The sequence below is a fragment of the Sesamum indicum genome, linkage group LG4, assembly GCF_000512975.1.
Source record: "Sesamum indicum cultivar Zhongzhi No. 13 linkage group LG4, S_indicum_v1.0, whole genome shotgun sequence".
NCBI lineage: Eukaryota > Viridiplantae > Streptophyta > Magnoliopsida > Lamiales > Pedaliaceae > Sesamum > Sesamum indicum.
Window position 1 is genome coordinate 4,353,863 of NC_026148.1, and position 15,478 is coordinate 4,369,340.

At 36.7% G+C, this 15,478-nt stretch overlaps 1 protein-coding gene and 1 pseudogene across 1 annotated transcript; one reads left to right on the top strand and one right to left on the bottom strand.

Moving 5' to 3' along the window:
- On the top strand, positions 5,781–10,710 carry LOC105160082 (annotated as a pseudogene).
- On the bottom strand, positions 10,547–13,708 carry LOC105159995 (transmembrane emp24 domain-containing protein p24delta9). The gene is made up of 4 exons (XM_011077233.2): positions 13,296–13,708; positions 12,517–12,726; positions 11,071–11,147; positions 10,547–10,966 (listed from the first exon to the last, which is right to left on the bottom strand). Exons 1-4 carry the CDS (start codon positions 13,512–13,514, stop codon positions 10,822–10,824), a joined length of 651 nt encoding a protein of 216 aa, XP_011075535.1. The 5' UTR covers positions 13,515–13,708; the 3' UTR covers positions 10,547–10,821.

Genomic DNA, 15,478 nt, shown 5'->3' on the forward strand with positions numbered 1-15,478 from the left:
CCCCCCCCCCCCCCCAACAAGTTGGACGTGGCTCGAACGAAAATAGGCCCAACTTGGAAAGCATGGTGGTGAAGCTAGAAAAAGGCAGGATCTTAGTAAACAAATTAGCGAGCTGCAACGAACGACGCACAAATGAAGGTGAAATGAAGCCCTCTTTATAGGCATCGCGAACAAAATGGCAATCTAGTTCAATGTGCTTAGTTCGCTCATGAAATACAGGATTGGCCAAAATATGTAGAACCGCCTTGTTATCACAGAAAAAATCGATGGGCAAAGGGGCGGTAACATCAAGATGAGCAAAGATGTACGTGAGCTAATGCAGTTCGCAAACAGTGGCAGCGAGACTATGATATTATGTCTCGGCAGTTGACCTAGAGATAGTAACTTGTTCCTTAGTCTTCCAGGATACTAATGCAGGTCTAAGGAATATACAAAATCCAATACGCGAGCGCCTGGAGTCTGGGCAAGATGTAGCAATCCCTACTCGCTACATCTAATTATCACTATTTCATTCTTTCTTTAATTAGAACTCATTCTATAAGGTGATTCCCTTTCAACCCATAAAATAAATTCTAATTTATCAATATAATATATATGACAAAAGATAATAGATACCACCAAAAATTTATATTTACCCTCACAAGATGTCCTCATTTACGTAACCTCAAGGTAAGTAGTACCACAATTTTAACCACAACTTGATAAAAGACTAGAATATTTAACAAACAAGTAGCCAAAAATTTCGGCTTTAGATGTCACGACTGACCCATCTAATAAAGACCATGACACGGCTCGAAGTCCGATTTGGCTAGTTAATGTGACCTATCTCTTGAAAAATATGTGACAAGGAATGAGCTGCCTACTTAATAAGTATAGCTAACCAGTCTATATATATACACATAGACTGCAAGCCACGTACAATGCAATCACATCAATTAACAAATATTCGTCTTACAACAACAACAGATATAAAGAATAATGCATGCCCATGATTGTACATCAATCCACGATATAATATTTAATCCACAGTCAATGATTTCGTCGGTCATCATCATCTCATCATCATATCATATACAGCACAAGATGTCCATTGTATTTGATATCCCCACAATCTCTACTCAAGTGTGTAGCAATATCAGCACAGTATATCACAACCAACATGGTATCCCCACACCACCCAAGTATGTAGCTAACAGCACAGGATATTCCTCGCTGCCCGAAATACCCTGATACTCTACGCGCCATGGTACCTAGCTTAATTCATATATTTTTCGTATCACATCATCAATCACATTATCATAAACCATTGACTGTGTTCCCAACTAAGTAAGCATCATCTTTTATTTCAAGTTACAACGGCAATATCACTACTTCATCATTATACTCTCCATAATAATTAGTTACTTAGTAATAATTTCTCAATTCGATTTTATGTAACAATCAATTATACGATCATGTAATCATACCACTCTCACATCCATCCATTACAAACAATATGACACATAGTAGGATTTCCACCGATATTAAGGTAATCTAACAAATAATCCACAACTAATTATATAAACAATCAATGTACGAAATCTATGTATGTAAATATAAAGCCAAGTTCACGATCACATCTAAGAAACCAATATATGTAATATATACAATACTACCCATATAGCTATATATATAAATCCAATTAGCTATACTTACCTTAAATCCCAAAATGCTTTGGTTTCACGAGGGACTGCTCAACCCTCTATTCATGATGAAGGAGGTAAGTCCATAGATTGCGACCATGATCAGCCAAAATAGTTAAGATATAGTTGTAATGCGTTTGTTTTGCCTTACGACATGTCTCACAAGATAGGTTTAATGATTCATTGTTCAAATTCATAATGAAATTTGCTTTAACACTTGTAATGGTGCGTGCCCTAATCTATGGTCCCAAGAAAGGCATTACAATTAGTAGAGTGAGAAAAGCCAGCAGTATGACAGTAGGTCGCAGGCTGAAAAACAGAGTCAGCACCATATTACCTAACAACATAAAAGACTCTTGAATGGGAATCCCACAATTTGGTTTCTTTTAGTTACCCGGTCCTGCGAGACAAAACTCGTTTTAGTGAACTGGAAGAAGAATCATTGCGACATAGCTGAGCGACAGAAAGCAAATTAACTGAAAAGGAAGGAATGTAAAGGACATGCGTGAGTGTAACTTCATTGTTTAAGTGCATCTCATCAATGTATGGTACAATTTTCTTGGTGCCGCCGAGTAAGATTATGGAATGTTTTTGTAAGGGTTTTGAGTAGGATAGGAAAAGAGCGAGATTAGCATATATGTGGTTTGTGGCCCCGGTGTCAATTATCAAACAACCCAAGTCAATAGCAAAGATTTCAGATACATTACCAGTGAAGTCGTTGTCGGTGTGGCACGCAAAATTGGCACAGTTAGTGAGTGGATCTGCTGGTATGTTCATCTTCTGCATGAGTTTGATGAGGTCGGTCATCAACTCAGCGATCTGCTTGGTGGAAGTTGAACTCCTAACGACCTCTTTGACATCTGTTGTTGTGGCAGCAAAGCCCTTGAAACCCGATCCCTTGCCCCTTTTGTTGTCACCTAGAGCCTTGTACCAATCTGGTGTGCCATGAAACTAAAAGCACATCTCTTGAGCGTGTCCAGATTTGGGGCAATGTGAGCACATGGTGCGCTTATCCAGAGGAGGCCTCTTTCGATTTTGAGACCTGTTTCCACTGTCCCATCTACTGTCTTTGAATGTGAGGTGATAAGCCAAATGGCTGGAGGAGTCACCTATGTTGCTGTGAATAATTTGCTATTTTTCTACGGTGAAGAGTATTGAGAAGGCTCGTTCAATGTTTGGTAAGGGATCTTGCATCAAAAGTTGACTTTTTTCAGCATCATAACTCTCATGAAGCCCCATGAGGAATTGTAATAATTGTGTAGCTTCATCTTTCACCACAATTGCTTTGTTAACATCGCAGATGCACCCCCTGCAGCTACAGCTCGGTGTAAGAGATAGACACTGAAGCTCGTTCCAGAGCTTCTTGATCTTCATCATATATGCTGTCATCGACATATTGCGCTAGGCAATAGAAGATATTTCCCGTTGAATCTGGTAAACTATGGGGCTATTGCTGCGCCCATACCTTCCTTAGATCTCAAGCCATAGTTCTCATGAGGAGGAGACATACATGAAACCCTCCACAATCTCTTTGGAGATAAAGTTCCAAATCCATGAGGTGACCATTAGATCCACACACCTCCATTGCTCAAAATTGGCAAAGCCCATCATTGGCCTGGGAAAGGTCCCATCAATGAAATCGAGTTTCATCTTAGTTCCAAGTGCGACATACATTGCGCGACTCCACAACGGGAAATTGGTTCCATCCAGAGGCGAAGAGGATAAGACCATACCGGAGTGTTTTAAAGGATGTAGATACTGAGCTTCCTTCTCAAGTTGATTTGCTTCAGCCCTACTATTTAATCGACCAGGGTGTGGTAACGGCGAGCATTGTACCAATTGTGTATTCAGGTGGCGTATTCAGATTCCTTCATAGAGAAAGCTTTAATACCATGTTGAATTGTATGTAATTAAAGAAGCAAAAATGTAAAGCGGAAGCCATTGTAGGGGAAACTCTTTTCTATTTTTCGTAATGTTCATTTATGTGTGGAAGATACACAAGGGGGTTAAATATACAATGGGCGTAACCGCCCCCAACTAACTAACAAACTTATTACATAAAAAGACAAAAAAGGTAATTAGAGAATATCTATCCAGTATTTAAGAAAACCGTAACCGTGGTATCTGTGACCTGAGACACGACCTCAGTATGGGTGACCTCGTGATGTACAGCTGGGACTATGTTCTCAAGATGCATGAGATCGAGTGCGACCTCATGATGATTGGTCTGAACTACAACCTCAACATGTACGACCTGGTGTTCGATCTCAAGATGATGAGGCTGGGAGATCGAACTCTCAACATGAATTCAGTTTGTCACAATATTTGGTACACTATACAAATTTGTCATGCTCAAGTGATACTCTTAGCTAGTTGAGAGTAATAATGCATAAATATTATGACCCTTCCCTGTCAATTTTCTCCTTGTGTGAAGATCGCCTTCTAAGGAACAATAACTTGATTGAGATGAATATATATATATATATTTGTAAAGTTGTCTGTGTCTAAATAAGAAGTTTGGTGCACTAACTGCCCAAATGATTCTATCAATCCACTCTGAAACTAGTGAACCACTCTTGTGCTTTTTCAGTAAACATGGTTACAAACAATTTAGCGCTAATAGAATCGGACTATCCATACAAATTCATCACCAAATTGAATGCTACCACGTGTTCTTGGGGGTCTTTCATCCCATCATATTTAGATAGATCTGGGAATCAAAAGTTATGATTTACCACCTCCATCAAGATTTTGTTAGAGAATTGTGAATTTCGGTTCTGAGCCACGATCTCTCCCAGTCTTTTAAGCTCGTCGATTTGCAACCCCAACCTTTCTATTTGGCAACTAACATCATTTACATTTGCCCTAGAAATTTCGGGCTTTGTTAGATAGCCCTCTCTCTTGGCCTTTCTCAGGCTCCCTTCTGTGTATCGCTCCCCCTGCTCAATTTCTACCTCCTTTACTTTGAAAAACTACCTTTTCATACCTTCCTTCATTGTTGGGGTGATAGTCCTCCTTTCATACTCTACAATAGCCTTTTTACTAGCTTCATCTATCATGTATTGCATATCCGCTCGAGAAGTATGTACTATCTAATCATCCCGCCGGACGGGTGTTTCCTCATCTTCGGAATGGTTCTCCCTTCTAGATGCGCCTTCCATCTGAAGTGCCTTGCTTTTTCACAGGTTCCCCACAGACGGTGCCAAAAATTGATCCGGGTCGCTAAGGACTATCTCCTATAAGTGAGATCGAGTTTGCCGTAAACCACCTAGAAACATAGTTCCTAAGAAAAACAAGGAGATTGTCAGGCTAGTTGGGAGGTCTCCAACTAAACCCTCTGATGCTTAAGTCAGTAATGGAAGATGGTTGAAAGCAATCTATAAAGGTTAATGTGATTGAAAGTATAATTAATGTAACGTATCATAATGTGATTTATAGGCCCAAGTATCTGTACATGGCAGGACCACGTGGAATCATCCTAGGCAAGGTGTTGTTACAAGATCAATGGTCCAGGCTCCGAGTCCCAGACTCAAGTCGGCTCTCCGCGGGTCAGGTCCGCAACCCCGACAGTAAAAAGTATGCACATCCTATTCATTTTCTATACTTTTTCCTATTTTGAGGGTAGTATCGTCCAAAACTCCAACTGGGGGTAATACCCCCATCAATATCTATGGACTTGTGTGTGTCTGTGTGAATGATGGGGATTACCTGCTAAAAAGACCAAAAATAAAATGGACATTGCAGCAGGATCCGCATGTAAGGTCACTGGTCAGGTTGCTGGGACCCACCCTGCACTTTGACCCGTAGTCCGACCCGATAAACCAAGAAGAATTATGCACTGTCCAATTAGGGCTGGGAGACACTCAGATTGCGACACGTGGCTTGATCTATAGTGTCAAATTGGACTCTATAAATACTGAGATACAATTCACTTGAAGTAACTGGCATTAATTACTTTTGATTGTTCACCTTCTAATCGCATATTTCTATCAGGACCCGAACTAATTTGAGCATCAGAGGGTTTTAGTCGGGGACGAACCCAACGAGCCTAACGTACGTGTTTCAATCCTCAAGACCCATCACCAATTTGGGGAGGCTATGTGGCCCCATTTGAGGTCGTTCCACGAGGTGGCATATTCGAGCTGGATCAGTGAACAGTCATTGTCAGTTGGTGTAGGTGGTGATTCTGGTTGTTGTGACTCACACGAATTTAATGGAGGAGTAATGCGCTTTTTCATGATTCCTCTCATTGAGTTGTTGGTGTACTTTGAGCAAGTTTTGCCTTTGCCAACGGTTGCTAACAATGACGGCCAGCGTACAATGTGCATGTCATTTGCTGGATTGATCGAGAAGCTTCTTCAACTATGGATAGTTTGCATTGTTGATTTGTCAAAATATTATCCTAAAAGTAGTATGATATTCGTAGTGTCGTTTGATGCTTGGATTACTGTTTCTTTCTTTCCAATGATCATTCATTCTGAACTATGTGAAGATAGATTCCAGTTGTCATTGCAGTGCTTCCAAGATCTCTTTCTCTCTTTTCCTTCTGTCGATTTCTTTTTATGGCATGAATATGCAAGGTAATCTCCATCTAATTTCTATATATAGTCTTCCATTTAGTTGTTTTTCCATCTGAATTCTATACTTGTGGTAACAGCCATTAGCTGATGCTGAAGGAGCAAAAAGATATAGCATGATTGAATTATTAAAGACAAATGGTGGTCTCTCTTATGTAAGTCTCATTTTTGTTGAGTTATTCCTTTGGTGCAATAAGGACTGTTTAGACTCATGAGTTTTGCCATTAAATTTTTGTTGTTTCCTCTCTTTCCCCTTTTCACCTTTTTCGTTGATTTTAAATCCTTTCTGCAAAGCTTGGTTTCCATTTCTCAACAATGATTTGGAACTGAAATACTGAAATCATGATTTGGCATTTGCTGTGGCAGAACATTTGCCTATTATCTTCTTGCAATTGGTTGACTCAAAAGAACTATCTTTTGGTAAAGATAGGAATGATAAATATTTTCTTCTGTAGAACAAAATTCGATAAGAAAACGTGCATGACTGAGTTAGATGAACTATAAAATATATCATTGTATTTCAACTTAATCCATTTTAGAGTTTCTCAGCTTGCTTCCTTTTGCACATATTGCAGGGCCAGAATGGAAGTCATTATGAAGGGAGGCATATTCCACTGGGAGATTGACCCTTCTGAGCTGGACTTCTCAAACTCGACCCTGATAGGGAAGGTCTGGATTCATCTAGATAATGCTACTGATGAGTTCCTAAAGTTATAATTCAGTTAGTTCTCAGTTTCAAAACTTACCTAATAAGAGAATCTGATACATCCTTACTGGAAACACTCGAGAGATTTGATGTTTAATCTGTTCAAGTAAAGTCACCAACTCCTTTTCCAATCCCGATCTAGATATATTTCTTGGAAGGCATTACGTTTAATGTTAAAATGCACATATATCCAACTTGAATTTGAGGATGTAGTTAACTTTAGGGTGGACATATACATGAGCTTTTGCCTTCCGGGACTTCAAATTTTTTCGGTACATTGTGGCTTGCTAGTTCCGCTATAACATCTTCCACTGGCCACCTCCCGACAACCTTGAAAGCAACCTCCACCCAATCCCGCCCGGTTCCTCCTTCCATATGCACTTCATGTTTATCTTCTGGAGTTGGAGTGTCAGGGCAGGAGTGGGTAAGGTAAGGTAGAAACGGAGTGTAATATGCTTCTTGAGCTGCTGGCTACCTGTTTCATGTGATTTATTTCTATTTTCTGCAACAATTTCTTTCTTTTTGACATGTATCAAAATTTGTTCGTCATTGCTCTATCACTTCAGCTACATTTAATATGTGAAACTTTCTTTTGCAAAGTTCACTTTGGCTGATGACAGCTGATATTGGTAGGGATCAATTGGTGAGATACTGAAAGCTTGGCGGGGAACACCTTGCTATCAAACGCATCCTTCCAAACCGTTCAGATGATAGATTGGTGATGTATGTGTCTCAACTTTGTTAAACAGATGACATTCTTAACATGCTGAAGTTCCCAATATCAAATGCCATCATTGGATTGGTGCCAGTGGTGATTCATGGATGGGGCTTGTGGCAAACTCAATGACAAAAACTTGTAAGCATACAACAGTGGCTTTTGACAAGTCTTAACTCATGCTCGGAACCTGTTTATTCTGCAGTTTCTTAGTTTGAGATTTCAATCTTTGTTTATCCTGTAGTAACTATTTACGTCTTTCTTTCACCTCCTGACTTGAGGCAAATTACCTTATCTCTTGCTCGAAATTCAGTCAGGACTTCAGGCATGAGGTCAATTTTCTAGTGAAGCTTCGTCATCCGAATATTGTACATTTTCTAGGAGCTGTTACTGAAAAGAAGCCCTTAATGTTAATCACAGAAGTACTTGAAAGGGGTAAGTGGATGTGTTTCTATGGAGTTAATATATAATCTTTAATGCTGTTCAGTGATGAACTCCCTGCGCATAGCATCCATTTCAATAGCCCTTCTAAATACTTGCACTCTTAATAGAGAAGGCTTATGTCAGATGCTCATCCTTTTGAAGTCTTTTGCCTGATGAACAATATATCTTCAGAAAATTCATATGTCTCTGTGGGATTAAAGTCATACTTTGCCCCATTCTTTCTCATTTTTGTTCGGATGCTCAAAGTTGATGTGGTTAACTCATCTAGCAGTCATAATCCATGCTCTGCCACAATTATATGTCCAGATATGCATGCTTATAAAAATTTGGATTGCTCTGTAAAATTTTGATCTGTTCCTTGTTTTGACAGAGGCATGGCTTATCTCCACAATGAGCCCAATGTTATAATACACAGAGATCTTAAACCAAGGTTAGTCGCTTTTAAGCTTGCAAAAGAGCATGTAAATCAGCCTCCTAATAATCCGCTTCCTGTCGTTGTCAAACTATGATGTCGACAATGCATGCAGATTTTTCTCTGTATCTCTTCATGATGAACTTTCTGGTGTAATTCCATTTTTCCCCTTAGCTTCCAAGATGATATATGGTGTGTTTCCAGGGATGTTCTCCTTGTCAACTCCAGTGCATACCACATAAAAGTAGGAGATTTTGGATTAAGCAAACTCATTAGGGAGCGACATTCTAATGATGTGTACAAAATGACTGGCAAAGCAGAAGCAGGAACAGTTTTATGCAACGGGAGTTCTTATTGATGCTTAATACTTTTGTGATTCCGGAAGACCATTATATGGCACCTGAAGTCTTCAAGCACCAGAAATATGATAAGGTCGACGTGTTCTCTTTTGCAATTATATTATATGAGGTAATCTTTTATTCGGTCCCATGACTTTGAACTAGCTAAACTTTGATCAAATATAACATAGAGTAACTGTGAGCTGTTGCAGATGCTTGAAGGTGAGCCACCACTTTCACATTATGAACCAGACGAAGCTGCCAGATGTGTGGCAGAAAGACACGGACCAATTTTCAGGGCAAAAGGTTTTACTCCTGAGTTGAAAGAGTAAGTATCTATCGATACAAATCTTATACCACGTCAATATACCATGTGGACCGAGGACTGGTTAGAAAAAAGGAAAAGGCTTGTAAAATGGCTTGGGAAATAACTCGTGAATGATCATATAGCGATATCTAACATGTTATAGAAATTCTTCTAATTGCTCCTGTAATACCTTAATAACATACTAACTATATATTTCTGGAAAAAGAATTTGATAAGATGACTGAGAAAAGTAAATGAGACTCTTTAACATAAAGCCTCCCTTTTCTCCTGTCTAATTTGTCTGTAAATACAATGAGTGCATGAAACTTTTCAGCATTCTGCTACAACCAAATCTAGCAAATTTCCAGACCTGGAAGATGATTGGACTGGATGTATGGCAATCAAACTGAATTCATAAGCATTCTTCTGTTTGCATTACTGGGTTAATAATTAGGACAGATGCTGCAGGAGTAAAGAGAAAAGTGTAAAGGATGTCTAAGGATTCTGTATACAAAAAAACACTGTACTTGAAAATGGTTTGTCTTACATCCTAAGACATTTTATACGGGATAGTGTTTGAATATGAAATTTTTAGATAATAATGACTTCTAGCATATTCCATTGTGATCTTACGGCAAATTATATTTCTAGTATCGCACAAAGTTGAAATAGATTCCGCCTTTACATCAGCAAACTTCAAGTTTATATCGTAACATGTGTTGAACTTATAATACTTGTATAGGTTAGTTCAGTACTGCTGGGCGGCAGACATGAACATGAGACCCTCTTTCTTGGAGATCTTGAAGACACTTGAGAAAATCAAGGAAACGCTACCATCTGATTGTCAATGAAACATTCTTGCATCCTGATGTGAAACCTGAGACGGACAGGGCGACTCCATGATGTGCTTCAGGTCCAGTGACCTATCTTATCAACAGTGATACCTGTTGCAAGAACCAGATTCCACAATAGTAACATACTTAAAGCTAGTAACTGTTGGCAAAACGTTTCATCTTGGAACCTTGATTTATTTGGTTGCAACATGTAGTAGCCTGAAGTACAGAGCAACTTATACGTGTTTGAGAAAAAGCAATGAAACCTTGATTTACTTGGTTGCAACATGTAGTGGCCTGAAGTACAGATCAACTTACACGTGTTTGAGAAAAAGCGATGTTCGCTGTCTCTTTATATAGATTTGTGATTGTGCGTTATAGCATCGTCGAGTAGGTTTAAGTTGGTGTAAGTGGTGATTCTGTTTATTTGATTTTACTTGTAGCTCTGTTGGTTTGGTTTGGTTTTAGGACAAGCATATGATTGAGAAGCATCAACATAAATCCCAGAAACATGTATGTTAGCCAGGTTGAAACATCGCTTAAACATTACTAGCATATGATTTCAATAGTCATATCTGTGCTCATCATGTACGGCACTATCTGCATGCCATGCCCTTCTAAACAACAGTATTTCTCCATTCATTAAAACTCCCTATACCACACTACTGCCTCAGCTTTTATTCTAACCCCATTCCCCACTTTGAATCAAAAATGTAATTCAATCTCTGCCCCTATGCGGATGAATAATCGTACATCAACCGGAAAAGAAAAGAAAAAAACTAAGTAAAATGATTCAGAACTGTAATATTAAATAAGCTTCTTCTTCTCAAAGAAAGACTTGAGATGCCATAGCTGCAGTCCTGCCACAGATAGGCAAACAAGAATTGATAGAAAACTAAACCAGAACATTTTGTTGTTAGTAGATCTATTCAGTTGTTGCATCTCCTCTTCCCTGCAATAACCGACAACAGTTATGTGAAACATCAGAGATCATTTCTGTTCATTCTTTAAGTGAATAACATGGGACAAAACTCCTCAGTGAACCTAAAGCCTTACCTTGCACGTAGGTAATACATCTCATCATGAATGGATTGTACTACATCAAACATTTTCTTCAGTTCTAATTCCATTAACTGGCGCCAAGAGAAGAAAAAAATGGCAAAGTTAATGATAATAAGAAAAAATAAGGATGTTTTTATTTGAATATTCCTCGAGCACTATCGAGTTTACCGTATCATGGATCTTGAAATACTACGGACACAGGTTAAAGTAGGTGTAATAATGTGCAAGGAAGCCAAGGGCTAGACATACATAAACATGCTAGGATGTGGGCGAAAATATATATGGTATTTTGTGAAAGCTTTCAAGCAGAAGTAGTTTAAATCACAATGGAAAAGAATACGTTATTTACTATTACGTAAAGCACAATTAAGCAAAAATTGATCAAAAAGTACAAATGCATCGGTAAGAAGCATATAATCTATAGAGATGACTAAAAACTACTTGTAATAGAGAAATGAAGGGATGCCTGTCAACTAACATATCAGCAATAACTGTTCATCGAACCCAAAAAAATTAAGTGGGTCATGAGTTACTGGTTCAAAGTAACATCATATTTACATCATAAATAATTATTAATATATAAAACTAATTTTAAATAATAAATAATAGTAATAGACTTAAAAATCTTATCTTTTTTGCATTTCACTCTTTTTCTTTAATATTAATATTTCAATATGATATATCAGATAATAAAATAATTTTAAAAACAAACTAATAAAGATCAAATATAAGCAGCATTGCACAAAACAAATATATCAAAGTTTAAGCAATAAAAATCAAGCCATAATCCTCTTCCAAAAAAATAAAGTCAAACCACAATAAGACCACTAGGCTGAGGCACCAAGCAGTTCTTTAAAAAAAAAAAACGATTTTTTACACTTTCCGGGTTTCCTCTTTCATCCAGCCCATTTTATGGACCGGTCAGGGGTTCAGCCGGTTCGACGCATATCAGATGAAAATTTTCATATACAACTTCCATCAATAGTTTACAAACAGAGTGCCAATTTCATATGGCTTTTGCCATAATATACAATCTGAAAACTGCCAGATTATATAATACTTATTCATCAATTCTTCTATAGATCTTGAAATGCCTATGCATATTAAAAATATAAATATATTGGTTTCCTTTGATCATCAACTTCTTTCCTATGCATCACATTCTGATGATTACATAGAATACATATGACATCAACTCAGTGCCTAGGCCCACACAGTTTATTGGTAAGTCGATTAACTTAATCTATTGAAGTGGGAAAACACATTAAGTCAACCTGCAACGGACAACTAATGAACCCCACAAGTGCAACTAAAAGCTCAATAAGCAACCGAAGAAATATACACGAAACCACGCTCAATCCAACCATATTAGGTTCATCTTTGGATCATACAACCAAAGAAGTACAAACATAATAGAGCATACGCATAATGACCACTTACTTCAACAGAACCTTTTTTGGCAACATTGGTCCAGTCCTTGGCGGCAACACCAGACTTCCAATTGAAATCAATGGTTAAAGTAGTATGAGGTTTGTGATCAGCAGCAAAAAAGCAAGCCATGTAGTCACCTGGTTCTACTGCTTGGTATGCAAAATGCCCCTCAGTTACATGATCCGAATAGTGATAGCTATTACCATAAGCTGATGTAACCTATATATCACCCAAAAATTTAGAGAAGACATACAATAAGAAATGACTACCAAATACAAGGAAACGTCGAGCTTTTAATTTAATCATAAACCTCCGCACAACCACTAACATTTAGCAGCACCATAGACAGCATAGAAGCAGAAAAGCAACAGAATTGAGATCACATGATAAAGAACTTTTCTTCAAACTTTAGTCCACACAAAATAGATTATTTCCAAAACCTGGCAAACCTAGGTACCAAAATGGAAAAGAAAAAAAAAAATCAAACCTTTACTGAGGTTTTTACCTTGTCATCAAAACACAGAATTTTGTAATAACTTTAAAATTTGTATACTAAAAAATTCGTCCCATAACAAGAGAACAGCCAAGAGTATAAAATCATATCAGATGGAAAGGACAAGGTCGCAACAACAAAGATGAACAGATCCTCAGTTCTCAGCAAAACCCTTAGGTTCAAATTACAACTTTCAAACTCCTGTGAATTCTATAGCAATCTCACCTTAAAAAAAGATTGAAAACCCACCAAAAACAAAAAAAAAAAAAAGAAACTTTCAAAGAAAACTAATTACCCGAACAGTAACTTTATGAGAGTCAGGTAAAGGGTGTCCTTCATTAGGGTTTACGATATGGTACTTTCCGACAGTCATTGAGTTGCTCTTTATATCCTCCGATATGCATTTGGTGTGACCCGACTCCAGATCGAATCGGACCGATTGAACCCGCGTCCAAAACAAGAAAACTGAAATTAAAACAACGAAAAGACGCTGTCTTTGGATTTGCATATTCATACCGATGATCAAGCGGAACAACGATCGATAATTCACAAAAGGGGGTTTCTTTTCTCTACGGTTTCTGTCTGAATTAAGATTAAAATTGTACTACTTTCTCCAGATAATAGCTTGTGTCTGATTTAGGTTTCATTGAAGATGAAATCAAAAGATGCAAGAGTCAAAGGGCTGAAATCACTTCTTGTATTGTTTTTCGGTTTTTTCTTCCTCTTTTTGTGTTCTTTTAATTAATAACTGTGTAAAAAATAGGAGAATGTCCAATCAATAAATTCCACGTGGGATGTGCTGCATCAATAAATAAGGCAAATAACATTTCAACCATAATTGTGTATTTTAAAGGCATAATTATACTTCCATCCCCTAATGTTTAGCGTAATTACACGTAGCCCTCTTGTCATTTGAAAAAAATAAATCCAAAACCTCTTAGTATTCTTTCAATTTAATAAATAAGTCATTTCACTAGTCAAAATTTATCGCATTTGCTAATATTAACAAAAAATAAATAAAATCGAATAAAAATTTATATTTATTTTCGACTGACTTATTCCTGATTTATTGTAAGTCAGATAAATCTTTTTATAAGCAAATTACCCTTATATTTTCACACCTCATGAGTACTAAATATAATTTTTCAAACTATAAAAAATTTATGTAGAATTACACCATACTTTAAAAGGTGAAACGTAATTATCTCATTTATAAATTGACCCTACGAAATTGAAGAGAATGCCATAATCCTCAATTTTTCTTTTCTTTTTAGAATTAAAATGATGTCATATTATTTTTTTTAAAGATAGAAACAATAATTAAATGATAACATCATTTTTTTTTAATAAAAAAGACAATTGAACAATTCATAATTAGTTCGATCAATACATCAATATGACAATAAATTCACATACCTGTAATGAATGATTGAATATGTGCTTTATGTGTGACGTAACTATGTGTTAGGATTACACGTGCACCTTGTGTCCCGATTTAAGTCTATGTAACAGGTCTCCTTTCACCAAGACCAATACATAATCATATAGGAATTAACGTACGAGCCAGAACTCCTATACTTGATTTACTATCATCAAAAAGTAATGTCTAATTAAATGAAAATCCACACAAAATACAGAAATTTCATAATCCCACCAAACATGTCGACAAAATTTTAACCCACATAGTGAAAATGAATGTTCAACTTCTACTCATTGAACCAAAATGATTGATCGAAGTTTTGAGTTTTCAATGTTATATTGAGCCCGACACACACACACACATATATCAATCAATATACTATTCTTATTACAATATTGAGTATTGAATACGTTAACATTGGGTGAATAACAATTTACCTCAATATGATATTGAAAATGAACATATTACCTCCCTATGAAAAAAAATATAGCAATTTACCTTCTACATTTTTTAAAATAAAACAATTTACTCCTTATACAGGGAGGTAAATTGCTTCATTTCAGAGATGTAAATTATTGTATTTAAAAAAATATAGGAAGATAAATCATTATTTATTTTTTCATAAAAGAGTAATTTGCTCATTTATGATATCATAAGAGGCAACTTGCCTTTACAAAAGGAAAAATTATTTAATTAATGTAAAAGAAATCAATATTTCATTGCACATATTACTAAAGGCTAAAGTTTCTGACAGCGGTTCTGTTATTTAAAAAAGAAAAAAAGGAAAAAAGGAAAACAAAAGTCAGAATCGGTAAGTAAATATCGATTTTGACCCGAAAGTTAAAAACATAATAATGATAATAAGGTAGCTTTTGTATTCCAACAGCTGTGCTCAGCCGCATTTCAATAAACTCCACCAGAACCGTGACTTTGCTATTTCAATTTACTTGAGCAGATAATAAAAAAAAATAATTTCAATTTAATAATAAATTTAATATTTTTATGATTATTACCTATAGAAATTAATAAAAATAATATTACGTCTTTATTAGTGTTAT